Raw genomic sequence first — 25,639 nt, forward strand, 5'->3', positions numbered from 1 at the left:
TCTGTCGTAAAAACGACAGCGTAACCAGGAAGTGGTTCTCCCCCTAGAAACGGATCGAGAGACCGAGATGGCGGCGTTCGCAGCAGACCGTTGGCTGAGCGGCTTACCGAATCATGACATTTTCAAGAAAATACGCGACAAGATGGACTCGGAACCCAAAGGGAACGAACGGGCGGTGGCTAAAAACCTCACCTTCTGTTTATGTGGGGACTTCTTCGTGTGGGACGACGTGGACCGCGTGTTTTACACGACGAGCTTGCGCCAGTTGAACGCGGCGGAGGAGCGCGACGGTTACCAGACGCTGCTGTGCATCAACCCGCCTCGCTTCCCGGTGTGCCAGCTGCTGCTGAGCCCCTCGCACGACCACGTCGCGCTGGTGGGCAGCCGAGGAGTCTCGGTGCTGGAGCTCCCCCAGCGCTGGGGCAAGAGGTCCGAGTTCGAGGGCGGGAGCAACCGCATCAACTGCAAGACCACGCCGGTGGCCGAGCGCTTCTTCACCAGCTCGCAGGTAATCAGAAAGGTCAACCAACCAACGAGATTTCTCTACAGAATCTCCGCTCTGGTCAACAAAAGCACATTGAAGATTCTAGCGCAGATCTGGGCAAATTAAGGCCTGTTTTTAAGCTTTTCAATCTGGCCCGCCGGACATTCCCAAATAATATTTTTTAGATCTTTCAACTGTAGCTGCCATTATGATGTGCAGGCATACTTGCCAACCCTCCCGAATTTTCCGGGAGACTCCCGAAATTCAGTGCCTCTCCCGAAAACCTCCCGATTTTCAGCCGGAGCTGGAGGCCACACCCCCTCCAGCTCCATGCGGACCTGAGTGAGGACAGCCTTTTTTCACGACGGGAGGACAACAGGGTGACAAGAAATAAATCATCCAGACTAGAGATAAATTGTATTATTATGTTTATCTTACCTAAAAATAAATATATTTATTAATTTTAAAAAAAAAAACTAAATACATTTTTACTATATTTTGCTAAAAACATCAAAATTAATTGTATTTTTATTTGTATTTTTTCTGACTCCTTATCAGAATCAGAATCAGCTTTATTGTCATTACGCAAGGTAACAAGATTGAGGCCATTCCATACAGTGCGATGTGTGCATGCTAGAAAAACAATGTGCAAATATATAAAAAATGTAGAAGTGCAATGAATATGGTGTGAAATTAATATATACATGAAAAAAAAACAGGGTGGTTGGTGGAATGGGTTATTGCACCGAAGAGAAGGCAGTTATGAGGGACAATGGGGCAGTCCGTTCAGGATGGTTATGGCCCTGGGGAAGAAGCTGTTCTTTAGCCTGTTTGTTTTGGTTTTAATGCACCTGTAGCGCTTCCCAGAGGGCAGCAGGTGGAACAGGTCAGAGCCAGGGTGGGTGCTGTCCTTGATGATGGCACTGGCTCTGTTGAGGCAGCGGGAGGTGTAGATGTCCGTCAGAGAGGGGAGAGGGCGGCCGATGATCTTATTACATCCAGCCATAGAATTATACATAAAAATAAACATATTTGAAATAATTCATTTAAATTATCATAATAATTCATTTAAAATGACCGTATTTAATTATTAAAATAATTGCTTGTTTATCAACAACTTTAGCATTTTATTCATTACATTTTGAAGCTCTCAGAAGCCAAGTTATGTTATATTCCTTAATATTTATTTATGCAAGTTTGAAGTATCAATTATGTAAACACAGTTTTGTTTGCATATTTTCAGGATATATATATATATATATATATATATATATATATATATATATATATATATATATATATATATGAAATACTTGACTTGGTGAATTCTAGTTGTCAATATACTCTTCCCCTCTTAACCACGCCCCCAACCACGCCCTGCCCCAGCCCCGACCACGCCTTCACCCCCCACCTCCCGAAATCGGAGGTCTCAAGGTTGGCAAGTATGTGTGCAGGGATGTTTTCTAATGACCGTCAGTCTTGAACTATACAAAGTATTTCCATGGTTGAAATCGGCGCTTTTGCATGATATACTAGTTACTAGGGCTGCGAATCTTTTGATGTCCCACGATTCCATTCAATATCGATTCTTGGGGTCACGATTCGATTCAAAATCGATTTTTTTTTTCAATTCAACACGATTCTCGATTCAAAAACGATTTTTTTTCTGATTTTTAAAATGATTCTCTATTCATTCAATACATAGGATTTCAGCAGGATCTACCCCAGTCTGCTGACATGCAAGCAGAGTAGTAGATTTTTGTAAAAAGCTTTTATAATTGTAAAGGACAATGTTTTATCAACTGATTGCAATAATGTAAATTTGTTTTAACTATTAAATGAACCAAAAATATGACTTATTTTACCTTTGTGAAAATATTGGACACAGTGTGTTGTCAAGCCACTGTTTTTTTTATTTTTATTTTATAAATGTCTAATGATAATTTCAATGAGGGCTTTTTAATCACTGCTATGTTGAAATTGTAACTAATATTGATACTGTTGTTGATAATATTCATTTTTGTTTCACTACTTTTGGTTTGTTCTGTGTCGTGTTTGTGTCTCCTCTCAATTGCTCTGGTTATTGCGGTTCTGAGTGTTGCTGGGTCGGGTTTGGTTTTGGAATTGGATTGCATTGTTATGGTATTGCTGTGTAGTGCTTTGTTGGGTTGATTAATAAAAAAATAAATAAAAATAAAATAAATACATTTAAAAAATTCGATAAAAAAAAAAAAGAGAATCGATTCTGAATCGCACAACGTGAGAATCGCGATTCGAATTCAAATCGATTTTTTCCCACACCCCTACTAGTTACTATGGTAATCTAATTATTTACTATGGTCATCTAATTAGTTACTATGGCAGGCCTGGGCAACAATTATTTTGACTCAAAATAATTGCCCAGGCCTGTTCTAGCGGGAACTCTCGTTCAACCCTTTTTCGATTGCACCTCGTGGTACCCTAGCACCTCCAAAACCCTCAAATCTAGACTCCAAACATCCCAGAACAAGCTAATCAGATTACTTCTAGACCTCCACCCCAGATCACACCTCACTCCTACCCACTTCTCCAAAGTGGGCTGGCTCAGGGTGGAGGACAGAGTAAAACAACTTGCACTGAGCCTAGTCTATAAAATTCGCTACACCTCCCTGATACCTAAGTACATGTCAAATTACTTCCTTAACGTAAATGACCGCCATAACCACAACACCAGGGAGAGCTCCACTAACCACGTTAAACCCAGATTCCGATCTATCAAAGGTCTTAACTCATTCTCATTCTATGCCACATCAATATGGAATGCACTCCCAACAGGTGTAAAAGAAAGTGCATCTCTATCCTCCTTCAAAACCGCACTAAAAGAACACCTCCAGTCAACTTCAACCCTTGACTAACACTCTCCCCCCTCCACATCCCACCCCCCAGATTGTAAAGAACCAATTGTAAATAATCAAATGTATTTACTTGTTCTTATGCTTTCTGAACTCTCTATGTTCTCTGCTCGCTGTACATATCCTACCAAGTCAGACCTACACTGTTTCAAAGTCCATTTCTCTGATGATGCAATTGTTGATGACTGAAGTGCTGATATCAACCAAACTCTCCTCATCCCAACCCACCCCCCAGATTGTAAATAATGTAAATAATTCAATGTATATACTCTGATGATTAACTCGTGTGATGACTGTATTATGATGATAGTCTATACTTGTACCATGAATTGATTAACGTGGACCCCGACTTAAACAAGTTGAAAAACCATTTAGTGGTCAATTGTATGGAATATGTACTGTACTGTGCAATCTACTAATAAAAGTTTCAATCAATCAATCAAAACAGTCGGTGAGTCTGCGGCAGGCGGCCTGGTACCCCGGCGACACGGAGGAGCCGCTGCTGGTCCTGCTCACATCGGACAACACCATTCGCTTCTACAGCTTGAAGTCTCCCGACTGTCCGGTCAAAGTGGTGCCCGTGTCGCAGTCTGACGACGACAGCAGCGTGCGCCCCCCGGCCCGCTCCTACGCCGCATCCCTGGGTGAGATAGCGGTGGGCTTTGACTTTGGCCCGATGTCTGTGGTCAAAGCGGGGCCCTACCACCCTCTGTACATCCTCTACGAGAACGGAGAGACTTACCTGTGCTACACCAGTCGGATGAACGCCGTGAGCGTGAGTAAGCGCGTGGGCCCGCTCCCCATGTACCCGGCGGCGGAGGACAACTACGGCTACGACGCCTGCGCCATCCTCTGCCTGCCCTGCGTGCCCAGCATCCTCGTCATTGCCACGGAGACGGGCACGCTGTACCACTGCGTCGTGCTGGAGTCGGAGGACGACGACGAGACGCCGAAGTGGGCGCCGGGCGGGGGCGCCGTGCCGGCCCTCTACGTGTTCGAGTGCGTGGAGCTGGAGCTCACCCTCAAGGTGGCCACGGGGGAGGACGACGAGCCCCAGGATTTGGACTTCACGTGCCCCATCCGGCTGCACCGGGACCCCTTGTGCCAGCAGCGCTACCACTGCACCCACGAGGCGGGGGTGCACAGCGTGGGCCTCATCTGGGTCAGCAAGCTGCAGAGTTACCTCCACGCCGGCGACGAGGACAAGAACAGTCTGTCGGAGTTGTCTGCGGAGAGGCGCTGCATCGTGGAACACATCGTGTGCACCCGACCGCTCCCCTCCAGCCAGTCCGCTCCCATCCAAGGCTTCTTAATCGTGTCCGACCTCTCCCTGGGGACCACCATGATCTGCATCACCAGCAGCTACGAGTGCATCATCCTGCCCCTGCTCAGCGCCATACGCCCGCCCTCGCCTCCACTGATGTGCACACAGTCCGGCCTGGGCTCGGCCAACTCGCCGCTACGGGGGCTAGCGGGGAACTCTTTCGATCAACACATCCGCAACATCCTGGCTCGGAGCGCCACCAACCCCCTCCTGCTCAAAGCCGGGGACAAGGAGACGTCGCCCTCGCCCCAGGAGTGCCTGCAGCTGCTGAGCCGGGCCACGCAGGTGTTCCGCGAGGAGTACGTCCTGAAGCAGGACTTGGCCCGCGAGGAGCTGCAGAAACGTGTCAAGCTGCTCCAGGACCAGAAGAACAAGCAGCTGGAGGAGATGGCGCTGTGCCGCCAGGAGAGGAAGACCCTGCGAGAGGCGGCGGAGAGGCTGGCGGACAAGTACGAAGACGCCAAGTACCGCCAGGAGGCCGTCATGGAGCGCTTGAAGAACGTCCTGGGCAGCACGCAGAGCCGCCTGCCCGTGCTGTCCAACAGCGAGAAGGACATGAGGAAGGAGCTGCAGGCCATGGGCGACCAGCTCAAGCAACTGGACATCTGCATCAAGCAGGTGAAGATGAAGATGGAGTACCAGAAGACGCAGGTGGACAAGGACGCGCCGGCTCCCAGGCCCACCATCTTGCTCAGCGCCCAGCAGAAGAAGGTGGTCCAGGAGGTCCTGCTGGAGGAGGGACAGAAGATAGTGTCCATGATGAAGATGGTCAAGGAGATGTCCTGCCTCATCGCCATGAGGAGCTCCGACTTGTACAGCACCTGAGTCCCAAGTGAACCTTTATACTTCCTGTCAGAATGAATACAACTATTTTTGTTCGCTTTTCAAGTAAACATTTTGTAAAAATAAAGATTTTGTCTTTATTATTAGCAGTCCTATAATTCAGTGTTTTTCAACCTTTTTTGAGCCAAGGCACATTGTTTGCGTTGAAAAAATGCGGAGGCACACCACCAGCAGACATAATTAAAAAACGAAACTCAGTTGACAGTAAAAAGTCGATGTCACAATTGTTGGGTATGACTTTAAAGCATAACCAAGCATGCATCAATATAGCTCTTGTCTCAAAGTAGGTGTCCTGTCACCACCTGTCACGTCACACCCTGACTTATCTGGAGTTTTTTGCTGTTTTCCTGTGTATAGTGTTTTAGTTCTTGTTTTGCGCTCCTATTTTAATGGCTTTTTCTCTTTTTTTGGTATTTTCCTATAGCAGTTTCATGTCTCCCTTTGAGCGATGTTTCCCACATCTACTTTGTTTTAGCAATCAAGAAGATTTTAGTTGTTTTTATCCTTTGTGGGGACATTGTTGATTGTCATGTCATGTTCGGATGTACTTTGTGGACGCCGTCTTTGCTCCACAGTAAGTCTTTGCTGTCGTCCAGCATTATGTTTTTGTTTACTTTGTAGCCAGTTCAGTTTTAGTTTCGTTCTGCATAGCCTTCCCTAAGCTTCAATGCCTTTTCTTAGGGGCACTCACCTTTTGTTTATTTTTGGTTTAAGCATTAGACACCTTTTTACCTGCATGCTGCCTCCCGCTGTTTCCGACATCTACAAAGCAATTAGCTACCTGCTGCCACCTACTGATGTGGAAGAGTATTACACGGTTACTCTGCCGAGCTCTAGACAGCACCGACACTCAACAACAACACATCGTTTGCAGACTATAATTACTGGTTTGCATTAAATATTTTTAACCCAAATAGGTGAAATTAGATAATCTCCCACGGCACACCAGACTGTATCTCAGTGTGCCGCGGCACAGTGGTTGAAAAACACTGCTAATTTATATGAACATTTATCAGTCATCCTAGCCATGAAGTAGGCTTTTACTGTATTTGAAAAGACAAAACTGACTTAATAATGATGTTTGAACACTAAATACTGTATTTGCCCTCAAACGCTCGCCTTAGGACTTCCGGGTTTTGCCTCAAAGTTGTAAAAAAAAGTTTGACAACTGCGCATGCGTATTAACCGCCATCTTGGAAACATGGCTACGCCGTCAGAGCAAATAAACACGAGGAATGTTGTCAAGTATACAAGTAAACATTTAACGACATACGCAGTTATTAAACTGTAGGAAACCCACACCGGGCTTAAACCTCCGACCAACACCGCTAGGAAATGTCTTCTTCGCCCACTTTCCAAGCGCTAAAGGAAGCCGGTAAGCGTCTCATGTCCACCTGTTGCTGAGCAACGGACTAATTAGACCGCGAAAGGTTGTCTCACAACATTTACATCTACATAACTACAACGATATGCGACAAAATACAACTAATTGTACCACATTTGAACAAGTTAAAGTTATATTTTTTACATATACGCTTCTATACGGGATTCAAATGTGTGCGTCATTCTGCTACAGTCATATTTGTATTTACACTGTTACTAATGTTCCTTGTACTGCACATTGTTTATGTGTCTTTATTGTTAGGTTACCCCAATACAGTGTTTTATTTCAACACTAAGGGTTAAGTCCGTTATATATGTTGATTTCCATGCATTATTTTGCCCGTTTTTCATTAGATTAGACCCTTGTCTTAGTGCCTAACTAGCGGAATACTTAACAATATAGAAGCTTATTTTAAATCAAAATAAGCAATGATTTGCGAGCCATGAATTGATTTACGTGGACCCCGACTTAAACAAGTTGAAAAACTTATTCGGGTGTTACCATTTAGTGGTCAATTGTACGGAATATGTACTGTACTGTGCAATCTACTAATACAAGTTTCAATCAATCAATCAACGAGCGCCACTGTAAACAAACGGAGCCGTATTAAGTGACGTCACTTCCGCTGGGCAGCGATTGAATGGAGTAATGACCAAAATAAGGTAAAATGTGTGTTTGATTATAGGGCAATGCGTATATTGTATTGTGCACTTATATTGCTATATATCAGCTACTGTGTGGAAGTGTGGCGGACACACATAAGAGTAACATAAAGGCATTGTGCAGAAAAGAGCTATAATGATTATTCATAAAGTAGATTACTTAGAACACACTTACATATTTATTAATTCTGGTTTATTGAAACTACAGGAGCTAGTAAAGTTACAGACATTATGTGTTATGTTTAAGGCTAAAAGTAAAACATTGCCAGCAAATTTACAAAAAATGTTTGTCATCACTTCTGAGTATACAGAGCATAGAACAAAAGGTCATTTCAAACATCAGTATTCAAGGACAACTTTAAAACAAATGTGTATATCAGTGGTGGGGGTTAAACTGTGGAATTCTCTTTACAAAGAGATAAAAGACTGTAAAAATATATTCCAATTGAAAAAAATATATAAAGACAGAACAATAAGATCATATGGACAGCCATAAGTGTTTACATTTTGCTTTATATTTATTATTTTACTTGTTTTTTTGCCTGGTTTTGCTTGGTTTGTTACTTCTTCTTTTTTGTTCGGTTTGTACTTCATGAAGTTTTGCTCTTGTGTTTTTTTGTGTGTTTTTTGCTTGTTTTCATTATATTTGGATGTAATTGTTGGTTTATATGATATCCATTAAGTAAGACTACGTATTATGTTGAAGGGTGCAGGAAAATATAAGATTTTTCTTCATCCTGCTCCTTCTCAGGCATTGGTGTGTAAATGTATAATTGTATAATTGAGGTATAATTGTCTATCGATCAAAGATGCACATCAATGAAGGAGATAAATAAAAATGAATGAATGAATGATTATGAATGAACGTTATATCAGTTGATTTCCATGCATAATTTTGCCCGTTTTTCATTAGATTAGACCCTTGTCTCTATTTAGTGCCTAACTGGCAGAATACTTAACAATATAGAAGCTTATTTTAAAGCAAAATAAGCAATGATTTGCGAATTAGCGCCATTGTAAACAAATGGAGCCGTATTAAGTGACGTCACTTCTGCTGGGCAGCGATTGAATGGATTAATGACCCATTGGATTTGCCGTAGAACTTCATTATTTACTTCCGCGTCCTCTTGGGCACATCGGTTCGATAACAAGGATGGAATATAATTAAATTCGTTGCTGTAGGCTGTGTCATTTTTTAATCAAAATAAGCAGAGATTTGCGGACTAGCGCCATTGTAAACTAATGGAGCCGTCTTAAGTGACGTCACTTCCGCTATGCAGCGATTGAATGGATGAATGATCCATTGGCGTTGCCGTAGAATTTCATTATTTACACGTCGTTTCGACGACAACGATCGTATATAAATAAATTCGTTGCTGTAGGCTGTTATGTTTTAAATCAAATTAAGCAATGATTTGCGGACGAGCGCCATTGTAAACTAATGAAGCCGTCTTAAATGACGTCACTTCCGCTGAGCAACGATTGAATGGATGAATGATCCTTTGGTGTTGCCGTAGAATTTCATTATTTACTTCCGCGTCCTCGTGGACACGTCGTTTCGACGACAACGATGGTATATAAATAAATTCGATGCTATGGGCTGTGTTATTATTTGGCTGTACTTTATTTGGTATTTATCTGGCATCATCGCCACTTCTCCGAGGACAGTTTCGTTAAAAGGGAGCATATCAAAGCACGCTTCGCTACACATCTTAAAATAAAATAAAACATCCTGGATCCCAGCCGACTGTCCAGTACTCTACTGTAAGTGTCTCTTGTTGTTCTTTGAAGCTGCAATGTTGTTGGAAGTAAGATTGTATTAGTGTTGTCTCCATACCAATATTTTTGTACCAATAACAAGATGTATGTCAATCCTTTTTTAAACAAAGGGGACCACAAAATAGTTTAATTATTGGCTTTATTTTAATAACAAATCTTAGGGTACATTAAACATATGTGTCTTATTGCAATCGAAGACCAATTTTATCCTTAAATAAAATAGTGAACATACTAGACAACATATTGTGTCATTCTATTATTTTGTCAACATTATAAAAAACAAGCTGTAAAAAATATTTTTAATCTACTTGTTCATTTACTGTTAATATCTGCTTATTTTCCATTTCAACATGTTCTATCTACACTTCTGGTAAAATGTAATAATCACTTATTCTTCTGTTATTTGATACTTTACATTAGTTTTGGATGATACCACAAATTTAGGTATCGATCCGATACCAAGTAGTTACAGGATCATACATTGGTCGTCATTTAAGTTCTCATGTGTACAGGCACGCATTTCCTGAGTTTATGAATATTATATGAATTTAAGAGGAAAAAATATGTTTCACTCTTACACTCCTGTACTTGGTATCATTACAGTGGATGTCAGGTGTAGATCCACCCATGGCATTTGTTTACATTGTGACGCCGGTGAGCTATTATATCCTCCTAAGGTGTGTAGTGAAGCATGTTTAGCTATTCCTCGTCCTCCAGGACTTGTAAAAAACGTACTTTATTTGTCGCCATGGAGACGAGGATTAGTGATTTAGAAGTAGCTAAAACACTGCCGATTGCGGATGGACATAAGCCGCTAACTAGCTAGCCATGTCTTGAAGCACTGCTTCCTGTGGGTGTCTCAGTGTTATAACTTCACCTTTATCTTTACTTTTTAGGCCAAAATGTGTCCGTTCTCCCTTTTCTGTCTACACACTGTGTCTGCTTGTAAGTACTCTGTGTATGTGCGCTGCCGAACATGCTCCTCCGATCGTAAAACCAGCAATGTGATGACGCCGTGATGTCTGTAAAAAAAAAATATGGCGAACCGGTACTTTTCAAACAGATTATAGTACCGTTTTTGATTCATTAGTACCGCGATACTATACTAGTATCGGTATACCGTACAACCCTAGATTGTATGGTTTGCACTGTAGCTAATGGAAGTACAATATTGTCTCAATCATGTATTTTATCGAATAACGTTATATTCCTGTCTGTGTGAACTTGTTTCTCTCCAAGCAGGTCCAGTTCGTCATCTGATGTAAACCCTAGACCGGGAGCAACATCCTGAGGGCTCACAGCTGTCTTTCAAGACTCTTCAGGTATATACATTTTATATACAGAGTAGGTACAAAGTATTTTTATGATATTGTATCTTGCTAAGGGATAATACTACGGCTGCAAAAAATGTGAATGACGATTTATTTTCACACACACACACCATGTTCAAGGCCATGTACTTAGATAAAACATAGATTAAACTCCTCAAAAATGTGATTGCATGTTAGTGTAAATTGAGAATAGGACTGCAAAAAACCCAATTGTGTATTTTTAAGGGATATTGATAACAACAGTAAAACTCCCGGCAGTTATTATTACCGTAATAACTTTTTATGATCAAAAGAACGTGATTGATGACCACACTTTGATATAATGCTAGACCGTTAGCTCGCTACCTAGCTTAAATGCCAATATGAAAACAAGAGACATTACCGTCTTTCCCCCTTAAGAAATGTCATAGCCCAATCTAAACTTGCATAAACGCATTACTGTCTAAACAACTATGATACAGTATTCACATTAGCACACAGTGATCGATCTATAGCAGAGCTGAGCAAATATTTTGACTTTAGGTATCTCTCTTAGGAGAGATAAAATGTGTCTGGGGGGCCAATGTGTATGTGTGTATAAATTATATATACACATTTAGCTGTAAAAATCTGCTGTACAGAAACACTAATACCAAAAGTCACAATTAATTCTACAGACCACCTCAAAAAAACGGAATGGAATTTTACAGTTTTTTACTGAATGGGACACCCAAAATGTACATGAAAATAAAGAAAGTGGGATTTACAATATTAACTATGAACAATAAAACACTGAATATTAACAACTTACGAACATCACTCCTCTTTTACTTTTCAGACCAGCTCCTCGATTGTTTTGTATCTTTTACAATCAAGCAAAACATGTAAAAAAACAGCAAAATATGAATGCAAAGTGTGATAAACACCTACAATATGATATATTATCTCGCCGCATCTGTTCCTGACACACGCGTTTTGGGCTGGCTGCTCTGAAAACAAACCCCGCCCACTCTGCTTTGTTCCTCGTCTTAGCTGCTGTGACATAGCTTACCGTAATAACTCCTACAACACCCGAAAGTGCAGATTTCGACCATTGAAATACTTTCTATAGTTCAAGACTTGCGGTCATTTAAAAATATCACTGCACGTCATAATGGCGGCTACAGTTTTGTTGTTAAAGGTCAAAATATAATGTAGAACGTCCGGCGGGCCGGATTGAAAATCTTAATGGGCCGCATGTGGCCCGCAGGCCGTATTTTGCCCAGGTCTGATCTTTACTGAAACAGACGATCTTCAACAGAAAGTGAAGTCACGCAGTATCGTACACTGGAAGATATTGCCCAATTTGCATTTGATAAAAACATTTTTTTTTAAACGCTCACAACACAACACAAATAGAAATATGTCTCTTAGCCAGAAAAATATATAATGTTTCCTCTTCCAAGAAAGTATGTTGTGTTGCTATTCATTTTAGTCATAAAAAAACTTGGCTAAAAGATTTTAATGTGTGTGTACTTTTTGAGCACATTCAACAGTACCGTGATAATTATAATAATCGTAATATAATATATTATAATATAATATAATATAATAATACATCAACCGATCTCTATTATAATTTAAAAAAAAAAAGAATATAGTTTTTAACCTGCCAGTTGTACTAAAAACTAAAGATAAGTTTAACATGTTAACATACTGGGCAAATCAAGCAAATTTAAGAAGATGAACATGGAAAAATATATTTTGAAAGTTTTTCATGTAAAATGTGGAAAGATATACAACTATTTTACAGTCGTCAGTGTTTGTGCAGACTCAAAATAAACAAATTGCTCCTAAGGAGGATAATGCTGACCTTTTTACCTTCATACCGACAGCCATCAGACTGTATAATGCACATGTTCCTTCTTGACTGCACTTAAATGTAGAATATACGTAGAATATATTTATATTATTCATATATTATATATATAATATATTATATTATTTATATTATTTATTATTATTGTCTATTGTGAGCAAACTGTGGTGCTGAATTTCCCCCAGGGATCAATAAAGTAATTTCAATTCTATTCTATTCTATTTTTAAGTATCAAAGAAGAGAAGAATAAGTGATTATTACATTTTAACAGAAGTGTAGATAGAACATGTTTAAACAGAAAATAATCATATCCATCCATCCGTCCATCCATCCATCCATCCATCCATCTTCTTCCGCTTATCCGAGGTCGGGTCGCGGGGGCAGCAGCCTAAGCAGGGAAGCCCAGACTTTCCTCTCCCCAGCCACTTCGTCCAGCTCCTCCCGGGGGATCCCGAGGCGTTCCCAGGCCAGCCGGGAGACATAGTCTTCCCAACGTGTCCTGGGTCTTCCCCGTGGTCTCCTACCGGTTGGACGTGCCCTAAACACCTCCCGAGGGAGGTGTTCGGGTGGCATCCTGACCAGATGCCCGAACCACCTCATCTGGCTCCTCTCGATGTGGAGGAGCAGTGGCTTTACCTTGAGCTCCCCCCGGATGGCAGAGCTTCTCACCCTATCTCTAAGGGAGAGCCCCGCCACCCGGCGGAGGAAACTCATTTCGGCCGCTTGTACCCGTGATCTTGTCCTTTCGGTCATAACCCAAAGCTCATGACCATAGGTAAGGATGGGAACGTAGATCGACCGGTAAATTGAGAGCTTTGCCTTCCGGCTCAGCTCCTTCTTCACCACAACGGATCGATACAGCGTCCGCATTACTGAAGATGCCGCACCGATACGCCTGTCGATCTCACGATCCATTTTTCCCTCACTCGTGAACAAGACTCCGAGGTACTTGAACTCCTCCACTTGGGGCAAGGTCTCCTCCCCAACCCGGAGATGGCACTCTAAAATAATCATATATTAACAGTAAATGAACAAGTGGATTAATAATACATTTTTACAGTTCGTCCCTCATAATGTAGACAAAATAATAGGTGTATAAATGACACAATATGTTACTGCATATGTCAGCAGACTAATTAGGAGTCTTTGTTTGTTTACTTACTACTAAAAGACAAGTTGTCTAGTATGTTCACTATTTTATTTAATAAGGACAAACTTGCAATAATAAACATATGTTTCATGTACCCTAAGATTTTTTTGTTAAAATAAAGATAATAATGACATGTTTTGTGGTCCCCTTTGTTTAGAAAGTATCAAAATACATATTGGTATCGGGACAACCCTAGTAGCGGTATTTATTTTTAGTAATTAGTCTGACCTAAGCCTTGATAATAATCTTTGTGATTAACACATAATTTCATATCATCTGACAATATTTATCCTGTAACTGTAAGTAGGTTAGATTAAACACAATTAAATCAAGAGTAAGATTGCTAATTCCGTGTTAATATTTGAGTGGTGACAAAGTTGTGCGGTGAAGAAGCCCTGCTCTGGAGTAGTCCGGCTGAGAACCAGAAGGAGCTTTTCTTTCACGTGAACACAGAAGTGACACTCTAAGGTGTGTTTTAGTGTGGCAAACGCCTCCTTCGCCGAACATGGACGCCAGAGGACTCTTCCAGAGGTTGGCCGAGGCCGAGCAGTCTCACCTCCTGCGGTTCTGGGACCAGCTGAGCCCCGAGGAGCGAGCGGGCTTGACCCTCGACCTTCAAGGAATAGACTTCCAGGATATCAACGGCTTCTTCAGGAAGGCCACGGACGTGTCCCGCAGCAGCGGTGAGAAGATGGACGGCCGCATGGCGCCTGTCCCGCGGGAGGTGCTGGGGAGCGTGACGAGGGACGAGACCAGCGTGAAAAGCTGGGAGCAAACGGGTCTGCAGTGCATCTCCCAGGGGAAAGTAGCGGTCGTGCTGCTGGCGGGCGGTCAAGGAAGCCGACTGGGAGTTCCGTACCCAAAAGGGATGTTTGACGTGGGGCTGCCGTCCCGTAAAACACTTTTTCAAGTGCAGGCTGAGCGTATTTTGAAGCTCCAACAGCTGGCTGAGGAGACGCTGCACAGCAAGTCTTCCATTCCATGGTACATCATGACCAGCAGCAGGACCATGGACTCCACGGAGGAGTTCTTCTCTCGCCATGACTACTTTGGCTTGGACAAGAACAACGTGATGTTCTTCCGGCAGGGCATGCTGCCCGCCATGGACCACCAGGGCAAGATGATCCTGGAGAGCAAAAGCAAAGTGTCCATGGCTCCGGACGGCAACGGAGGTCTGTACCGAGCCTTGAAGAACCAGGGCGTCCTGGAGCACATGCATCAGAGGAGCGTGGAGTGCATCCACGTGTACTGCGTGGACAACATCCTGGTCAAAGTCGCCGACCCGGCGTTCCTGGGATTCTGCGTGCAGCACCATGCCGACTGCGGCGCCAAGGTGGTGGAGAAAAGCCACCCGACAGAGGCGGTGGGCGTGGTCTGCAAAGTGGACGGCAAATACCAGGTGGTGGAGTACAGCGAGATCGCCATGGAAACGGCCCAGAAGAGAGGCGCCGACGGACGCCTGCTGTTCAACGCTGGGAACATAGCCAACCACTTCTTCAGCTTCTCCTTTCTCAAAGACGTGGTGGAGAAGTATGAACCCAGTCTTCAGCACCACGTGGCCCAGAAGAAGATCCCCTTTGTGGACCACAGAGGTCGACTCTCCACGCCGGACAAACCAAACGGAATCAAAATGGAAAAGTTTGTCTTTGACGTTTTCCAGTTTGCCGAGACCTTTGTGGTGTACGAGGTGCTGAGGGAGGACGAGTTCTCCCCGCTGAAGAACGCCGACCGCCAAGACGGGAGGGACACGCCCACAACCGCCAGACACGCCCTCATGTCCCTCCACCACCGCTGGGTGTTGAACGCCGGCGGTCACTTTATTGACGAGAACGGCACCCGCCTACCTGCCATACCCAGCCTGAAGGACAGCAGCGACCTGCCCATCAAATGCGAGGTCTCGCCGCTGGTGTCATACGCCGGAGAAGGCATCCGAGCGCTGGTGAAGGATCGAGAGTTTCAGTCACCGCTGGTCATTGACGAGAGCGGCGTCCACCAGCTGGTCAGGGACGGGAAATAATCTAATGGATTACTAAACCGCCCTTTGAAAAATACCGGAATGTTTTTGTTTCATATACATGACATATGAGCCCAGGCGCATGTGAGTCAACACACACACAGAGCACTTACAAGTGGAGACAGAAGATAGAGAATGGACGCTTCAAATAACGATAAAGGTGAAGCTATGCACCGCACAGTCCTTGTCCCTCCACTGTGTTTTAGCTACTTCTAAGTCACTAATCCTCGCCTCCATGGCATACTTGCCAACCCTCCCGGATTTTCCGGGAGACTCCCGAAATTCAGCGCCTCTCCCGAAAACCTCCCGGGACAAATTTTCTCCCGAAAATCTCCCGAAATTCAGGCGGAGCTGGAGGCCACGCCCCCTCCAGCTCCATGCGGACCTGAGTGACGTGTTGACAACCTGTTCACACGTCCGCTTTCCCACAATTTAAACAGCTAATGATCGAGGGCGAGTTCTTGGTTTCTTATGTGGGTTTATTGTATGGCAGTTTCATTAACGTCCTCCCAGCGCGGTAACAACACACAACAACAGCATTTCGTCTACGTAAAGCAGTTCGTCTGCCGTAAACAGCAATGTTGTGACACTTTTAAACAGGACAATACTGCCATCTACTGTACATGCATATGTGACCCACCCATAATGTGTCACATTTTTGTGTTGATTTATTTATTTTATTTTGTGGTTTGAATTCGTTTTTGGAGCTGTCATTCCACATTTATCAGTATTCACATTGGTCAGTAGGGGGCAGTAGGGCGTTTCTTCCCAATTGAATGCTATCACCTGCAGACCGGAAGTGTCTTGTCATTCTGATGAGAGCGACCAGTCTGTGAATAATTGAAACGTCCTGTGTGCTTTTTCCTCCTGTATAACAGGTTAGTTTTGGTGAATCAACTCACTGAATAATATCCATGTGATCTTTATAAGTTTAAGTACACATTCTGATGGTGGAGCCTAACTCTAAAGTGTTTGTGAGTTGTAGTTTGTGTTTGTGAATGAATCCAGTGCACAGCTGCAGTAATCAATACAAAATGGCGACTTGAGTACGCAATGTTTATATAGGAACTTCTGATCCTAATTCAGACTCCCAAATTAGAGCTCCCGTTTTCTTATTGATTTTATAATGTATATTTGTATAATGTGTGTGTTCTGAAATAGTGACAGAGAATAGAACAAGGATGGACAATTCAACCCTTAACTCAACAATTAGTAGATGAGTGTTATGTGTGTGTTTATGTGTAAATAAATGAACACTGAAATTCAAGTATTTCTTTTATTTATTTATATATATATATATATATATATATATATATATATATATATATATATATATATATATATATATAAATAAATAATAATTTATTATATATATATATGTAATAAAATATATATATATAGCTAGAATTCACTGAAAGTCAAATATTTTTTATATATATATATATCTTAACCACGCCCCCCACACCCCACCCCCACCTCCCGAAATCGGAGGTCTCAAGGTTGGCAAGTATGCTCCATGGCGACAAATAAAGTCAGTTTCTTACATGTACCATTACCACTGGAGGACGAGGAATAGCTAAACATGCTTCGCTACACACCGTAGGAGGGTACAATAGCTCACTGCAAGCTAGCGCTCCTAATTGTAAACAAATGGGTGGATCTGTACAAATATCGACTAACGATACCAAGTACAAGAGTCGTATATAGTCGAGCAGTGTAGGTACAGTTGTGGTCAAAAGTTTACATACACTTATGCTCTGGGCCTGTTTTTCTGCCAATGGAACTGGTGCTTTACAGAGAGTAAATAGGTCAATGAAAAAGGAGGATTACCTCCAAATTCTTCAGGACAACCTAAAATCCTCAGCCCGGAGGTTGGGTCTTGGGCGCAGTTGGGTGTTCCAAAGGGACAATGACCCCAAACTAGGGGTGTAACGGTACGTGTATTTGTTTTGAACCGTTTCGGTACGGACATATTAAGTAGCGTAACGCACGTTGTGTAAACAATGCACACTGAGGCACAACACACGGCATGCTAGCAGCTAATGAGCCAGGATAGACTGACCATACGTCCTCTTTTCACCGGACATGTCCTCTTTTGCGGAGCTGTCAGGGCGGAGTTTCTTAAATGCCTCAAATGTCCGGCATTTTGAGTTAGGGTTGCGTGTATTTTCAATGTACGTTCAGGGTTAAGAAGGGGTTAAAAACAAAACAAATTGTGCGCACAGCAGCATTGGTGAGGGAGGGACAGAGAGAGAGAGAGAGTTATGATAAACGCGCATGCGTCGCCAGTCTCTGCTTTTTATCCATAGATTTATCAGATTTAATTTTTTATTATCTATAGCAGGGGTGTCAAAAATGTGCCCCGGAGGCACATTAAAGGCCCACGGCACATTCTAAAAATACTATTAAAATAAACAAAAATATAACAAACGTGAAATAAAAAAGCTTAAAGGTGAAATGTAATTTAGAAAAAGTTGCAATGTTGACTAATAAAACAAAGCTGTTTTTTCTTTCTTTCAAACTGTCATTGCTCAAAACATAATATTGAATCAAAATCAATGTTATTATGAATTATTGACCTATCCAAGGTTCCCATTACTTGACATTAAATATTCCACTAAGAAAAATATTTTTTTGGGAAAATTTTGCAAATTTGGTAAATAAATAACCCAAAAATTGATATTTTGTTGTTTTCGAAAATGAACCGAACCGTGACCTCTAAACCGAGGTACGTACCGAACCGATATTTTTGTGTACCGTTACACCCCTACCCCAAACACACGTCAAAAGTGGTAAAGGAATGGCTAAATCAGGCTAGAATGAAGGTTTTAGAATGACCTTCCCAAAGTCCTGACTTAAACGTGTGGACAATGCTGAAGAAACAAGTCCATGTCAGAAAAGCAACACATTTAGCGGAACTGCACCAATTTTGTCAAGAGGAGTGGTCAAAAACTCAAGCAGAAGCTTGTGGATGGCTACCAAAAGCGCCTTATTGCAGTGAAACTTGCCAAGGGACATGTAAGCAAATATTAACATTGCTGTATGTATACTTTTGACCCAGCATATTTGCTCACATTTTCAGTAGACCCATAATAAATTCATAAAAGAAGCAAACTTCATGAATGTTTTTTGTGACCAACAAGTATGTGCTCCAATCACTCTATCACAAAAAAATAAGAGTTGTAGAAATGATTGGAAACTCAAGACTGCCATTACATGATGTTCTTTACAAGTGTATGCACACTTTTGACCACTACTGTACATTAACCATTGAAAACACAAAAAATGAAAATGATGGTACTCCTTAGATGAAAGTATTGTTGTTGTTGCTCACAATGTGTTCCGTTGTTTTTGTTTTATGCAGAGAAGAGCCATGCACTCTCACACAGGAGGTGAACTGATACAAATTGTAGGATTGTGTTCTCCACACACTGAAATAACCGCCTGTTTATTTAATGTCCATTGTGGTGGTCGCATGAAGACATCCAACCATGTCTTGTGTGATAAAGAATCACTTTTAGACTGGAGCACGTGCCTGCAAACACAAGTCAAATATTTGGGAGAGAATATATATATATTTTTATATGTACAAAAGCCAAAAGCAGTGAAGTTGTCACGTTGTGTAAATGGTAAATAAAAAGAGAATACAATGATTTGAAAATCCTTTTCAACTTATATTCAATTGAGTAGACTGCAAAGATGAGATATTTAACGTTCAAACTGGAAAACGTTATTTTTTGCAAATATTAGCTCATTTGGAATTTGATGCCTGCAACATGTTTCAAAAAAGCTGGCACAAGTGGCAAACAAGGACGGGGCGAGGGTCACCACTTAGTGAACAAATGCATGAGCAAATTGTCCAACAGTTTAAGAACAACATTTCTCAACCAACTATTGCAAGGAATTTAGGGATTTCACCATCTGCGGTCTGTAATATCGTCAAAAGGTTCAGAGAATCTGGAGAAATCACGGCAAGGCTGAATACCAACATTGAATTCCTGTGACCTTCGATCCCTCAGGCGGTACTGCATCAAAAAGTGACATCAGTGTGTAAAGCAGGGGTGCTCATTACGTCGATCGCGAGCTACAGGTCAATCGCGGAGGGTGTGTCAGTCGATCACCAGACAGGCATTAAAAAAAATAGTCCTAAAAATGAGCGATCATAAATCTTCACTATGACGTCACTTTCGTCACTTGATTGACATTCACGGCACCTGAGGGTCTTCTGAGATGACGCTGGCTGCTGCCAGCTCATTAAAATTACCGACAGGAAGGCGAGAAACACTTTATTTCAACAGACTCTGGCGCCGTACCTGTCGTCAAAACTCCAAATACCGACTGCACAGTTGCACAGTTGGGCTAACAAAACAAGAGTCTCAGAAAGCTGGCGTGCACAAGCTAGCAAGCTACGGAGTTTGCCGACAATGTATTTCTTGTAAAGTGTATACAAAGGAGTACGGAAGCTGGATAAATAAGATGCCAAAAAGCAACCACTTTCATGTGGTATTGGACAGCAAAGAGGACTTTTTTTCTCCTCCATTCGAAAATGCGGACGTTATCATCACCACTGTCTGATTCCAATCAATGCAAGTCATCACAATCAGGTAATACACCAACTTATATTCTTGTCTTCATGAAAGAAAGGAATCTATATGTGTTAAACATGCTTGCATTATCTTTAAACACCTTTAACTTATTAACAATATTAACTATATGTGTTAAACATGCTTGTATTATCATTAAACACCTTTAACTTATTAACAATATTAACTATATGTGTTAAACATGCTTGTATTATCATTAAACACCGTTAACTTATTAACAATATTAACTATATGTGTTAAACATGCTTGTATTATCTTTAAACACCTTTAACTTGTTAACAATATTAACTATATGTGTTAAACATGCTTGTATTATCATTAAACACCGTTAACTTATTAACAATATTAACTATATGTGTTAAACATGCTTGTATTATCTTTAAACACCTTTAACTTATTAACAATATTAACTATATGTGTTAAACATGCTTGTATTATCTTTAACCACCTTTTAAGTTGCTAACAATATTAACTATATGTGTTAAACATGCTTGTATTATCTTTAACCACCTTTAATTTATCAACAATATTAACTATGTGTTAAACGTGCTTGTATTATCATTAAACACCTTTAACTTGTTAACAATATTAACTATATGTGTTAAACATGCTTGTATTATCATTAAACACCTTTAACTTGTTAACAATATTAACTATATGTGTTAAACATGCTTGTATTATCATTAAACACCGTTAACTTATTAACAATATTAACTCAGTGTTAAACATGCTTGTATTATCTTTAAACACCTTTAACTTGTTAACAATATTAACTATATGTATTAAACATTCTTGTATTATCATTAAACACCTTTAATTTATTAACAATATTAACTATGTGTTAAACATGCTTGTATTATCATTAAACACCTTTAACTTGTTAACAATATTAACTATATGTGTTAAACATGCTTGTATTATCTTTAAACACCTTTAACTTGTTAACAATATTAACTATATGTGTTAAACATGCTTGTACTATCTTTAAACACCTTTAAGTTGTTAACAATATTAACTATATGTGTTAAACATGCTTGTATTATCTTTAAACACCTTTAACTTATTAACAATATTAACTATATGTGTTAAACATGCTTGTATTATCATTAAACACCTTTAACTTGTTAACAATATTAACTATATGTGTTAAACATGCTTGTATTATCATTAAACACCGTTAACTTATTAACAATATTAAATATGTGTTAAACATGCTTGTATTATCATTAAACACCTTTAACTTGTTAACAATATTAACTATATGTGTTAAACATGCTTGTATTATCTTTAAACACCTTTAACTTATTAACAATATTAACTATATGTGTTAAACATGCTTGTATTATCTTTAACCACCTTTTAAGTTGCTAACAATATTAACTATATGTGTTAAACATGCTTGTATTATCTTTAACCACCTTTAATTTATTAACAATATTAACTATGTGTTAAACATGCTTGTATTATCATTAAACACCTTTAACTTGTTAACAATATTAACTATATGTGTTAAACATGCTTGCATTATCTTTAAACACCTTTAACTTGTTACCATATTAACTATGTGTGTTAAACATGCTTGTATTATCATTAAACACCTTTAACTTAACTATTTGTGTTAAACATGCTTGTATTATCTTTAAACACCTTTTAACTTATTACCAATATTAACTATGTGTTAAACATGCTTGTATTATCTTTAAACACCTTGAACTTGTTAACAATATTAACTATATGTGTTAAACATCCTTGCATTATCTTTAAACACCTTTAACTTGTTAACAATATTAACTATATGTATTAAACATACTTGTATTATCATTAAACACCTTTACTTTTTTAACAATATTAACTATATGCCGTTGCTGCTCCCAAGCTCTGGAACGACCTACCCCTGAGTGTTAGACAAGCCTCCTCTCTTCCTGTTTTTAAATCTCTCTTAAAAACATACTTTTATTCCATGGCTTTTAACACTGAGTGATATCCATCCTGCAATGGCGCCCCATAATACACCTGCTGTGATCCTGTTTTTATGTTTTTATGTTTTTATTAATTCTATTTTAATTATTTATTTTTTATCGTGTTCTGTTTGTATTGTGTTGTGTTTGCTCGGTACTCGTTTTATCTTTTAACCTGTTCATTGTACAGCACTTTGGCTACCCCTGTGGTAAATTTTAAATGTGCTCTATAAATAAAGTTGATTTGATTTGATTTGATATGTGTTAAACATGCTTGCATTATCATTAAACACCTTTAACTTGTTAACAAAAACATATATTTCATAAATAAGTAAATATAAATTATATATATGAATGAGGTAGATCCCCACGACTTGATCAATTGAAAAGTAGCTCGCCTGCAGAAAAAGCACCCCTGGTGTAAAGGATATCACTACATGGGCTCAGGAACACTTCAGAAAACCACTGTCAGTAACTACAGTTGGTCGCTACATCTGTAAGTGAAAGTTAAAACTTTACTATGCAAAGCCAAAGCCATTTATCAACAACACCCAGAAACGCCGCTGGCTTCGCTGGACCCAAGCTCATCTAAGATGGACTGATGCAAAGTGGAAAAGTGTTCTGTGGTCTGACGAGTCCACATTTCAAATTGTTTTTGGAAACTGTGGTGTGTGGACCAAAGAGGAAAATAACCATCTGGACTGTTCTAGGGTCAAAGTGTAAAAGCCAGCATCTGTGGTGGTATGGGGGTGTATTAGTGCCCAAGACATGGGTAACTTACACATCTGTGAAGGCGCCATTAATGCTGAAAGGTACATACATGTTTTGGAGCAACATATGTTGCTATCCGAGCAACGTTACCATGGACGCCCCTGCTTATTTCAGCAAGACAATGCCAAGCCACATGTTACAACAGTGTGGCTTCATAGTAAAAGAGTGCGGGTACTAGACTGGCCTGCCTGTAGTCCAGACCTGTCTCCCATTGAAAATGTGTGGTGCATTATGAAGCCTAAATTATGAGAAGGGAGACTGTTGAACAACTTAAGCTGTACATCAAGCAAGAATGGGAAAGAATTCCACTTCAAAAATGTGTCTCCTCAGTTCCCAAACCTTTACTGAGTGTTGTTAAAAGGAACACACTGGTAAAAATGCCCCTGTGACAAATTTTTTGCAATGTGTTGCTGCTATTAAATTCTAAGTTAATAATTATTTGCAAAAAATAACTTCTCAGTTTCTTTGCAGTCTATTCAATTGAATATAAGTTGAAAAGGTTTTGCAAATCATTGTATTCTCTTTTTATTTACCATTTACACAACGTGACAACTTCACTGCTTTTGGGGTTTGTATGTATTCACTACTCAGACTTCTTATAAACAAGTTGGTGTCATAATGTGCACAATGACATCTTAATGAGGTAATAGCAAACATTCTTTCTCTGTGGGCTAAGCGTCCTTTTCAGCCTACCTTTATTCATGTTATTGTTTTTACAATAAAAACTATATTTCTAATACTAATGTATCTAAAAAAGTTAAATTGCAAGATTTTGGCCCACTTTTCCGCAGCTGCACCACACTCAAACAGCCACTATGGGGCGCTGCAGCAGACCAATGAATTGCAGAAAATAATTGTTGGTGGTTCATATTATTTATTTTTGACATTACATGAATAATGGACTGTTTGATCAAATTAGGTATCAAATTGTATTGTGTTTTAAAAATGTAATTAAGAAATTACATGCAAACTTCAGAAACATTTTTTTTAGTATTGTGGATTTTTTATAAACAATTAACTGCATATCCATCCATCCATTTTCTACTGCTTGTCCCTCTCGGGGTAATTACATTGAAATAACTACCAAACATAGGTGGAAAAAATAGTTACCGAAAATACTAATTAATTAGTTGACGTTGTTATGTTAAAAACAATAAAGAATAGTTTTTTCTTAAATACACATTGTGAGCACGCCCGCTGGATTAGAGATAGTCTTTTTTTCCTTCAGTTGGAGAACATTAGACTGACATTGAATGGTTGTTCTGTGAAGTATGGGGTGGTTTCATAAAATATGTAAAAGAGACTGATGGGAAATTTAACCCCAATAGAAAAGTAATTGAAAGCTTGATAATTGATGAGCCTTTTGTCTGATTTTGTGTATTGCTGCAACTGTGTTGGGGCACTCAGGAGTGCAGTTGTCTGTGGCTTCATGTCCATATTTGACTGATGCATGTTTGTTTATATATATATATTATATATATATATATACATACATACATACATATATTTATATACGTATATACAGTCGTGGTTAAAAGTTTACATACACTTGTGAAGGACATAATTTCATTACTGTCTTGAGTTTTCAACAATTTCAATAAGTTTGGTTCTTGTATGAATTTATTATGGGTCTACTGAAAATGTGAGAAAATTTGCTGGGTCCGAAGTATAAATACTGCAATATACATGATCAGTTTTGGTGATGTAGAAAAGTTACAATCAAATCAAATGAGCTTCATGGCCTCTTAACTTCACATGAGTGATTATGATTGACGACACCTGTTGACTTCTCTGAGTCCATTTAAATAGGGCTCATGTGATGCAGTCATTAGACTCGGTTACAAACACCACAATGGGAAAGTCAAAGGAACTCAGCACAGATCTGAAAAAACGAAGCATTGACTTGAACAAGTCAGGAAAGTCACTTGGAGCCATTTCAAAGCAGCTTAAGGTCCCAAGAGCAACTTTGCAGACAATTGTTCTTAAGTATAAAGTGCATGGCACAGTTTTGTCACTGCCACGATCAGGAAGAAAACGCAAGCTATCACCTGCTGCTGAGAGAAAATTGGTCAGGATGATCAAGAGTCAACCGAGAACCACCAACAAGCAGGTCTGCAATGAATTGGAAGCTGCTGGAACACAGGTGTCAGTGTCCACAGTCAAGTGTGTTTTTCATGGCCATGGACTGAGAGGCTCTACCATGCAAGAAGGAAGCCCTTGCTCCAGAAGCCACACCTTAAGGCTCGTCTAAACTTTGCTGCTGATCACATGGATAAAGATAAGACCTTCTGGAGGAAAGTTCTGTGGTCAGATGAAACAATAATTGAGCTGTGTGGCCACAATACCCAGCAATATGTTTGGAGGAGAAAAGGTGAGGCCTTTAATTCCAGGAACACCAAGCCTACCGTCAAGCATGGTGGTGGTAGTATTATGCTCTGGGCCTGTTTTGCTGCCAATGGAACTGGTGCTTTACAGAGAGTAAATGGGACAATGAAAAAGGATTACTTCCAAATTCTTCAGGACAAGCTAAAATCATCAGCCCGGAGGTTGGATCTTGGGCGCAGTTGGGTGTTCCAACCTGACAATGACCTAAACACGTCAAAAGTG

General features: G+C 40.3%; 1 protein-coding gene and 1 pseudogene across 1 annotated transcript; both read left to right on the forward strand.

Annotated features, from left to right (window-relative positions):
- Window positions 1-4: 4 nt before the first annotated feature.
- nup88 (nucleoporin 88) lies at window positions 5-5,609 on the forward strand. Its single transcript, XM_061972347.1, has 2 exons — window positions 5-508; window positions 3,824-5,609. The coding sequence occupies exons 1-2, from the start codon at window positions 68-70 to the stop codon at window positions 5,522-5,524; spliced, it is 2,142 nt and encodes a 713-aa protein (XP_061828331.1). The 5' UTR covers window positions 5-67; the 3' UTR covers window positions 5,525-5,609.
- A 1,125-nt stretch (window positions 5,610-6,734) lies between these two features.
- LOC133614175 (UDP-N-acetylhexosamine pyrophosphorylase pseudogene) lies at window positions 6,735-16,369 on the forward strand (annotated as a pseudogene).
- The last annotated feature ends 9,270 nt before the right edge of the window (window positions 16,370-25,639 follow it).

The sequence above is a fragment of the Nerophis lumbriciformis genome, linkage group LG17 (assembly GCF_033978685.3).
Source record: "Nerophis lumbriciformis linkage group LG17, RoL_Nlum_v2.1, whole genome shotgun sequence".
NCBI classification, from domain to species: Eukaryota; Metazoa; Chordata; class Actinopteri; order Syngnathiformes; family Syngnathidae; genus Nerophis; species Nerophis lumbriciformis.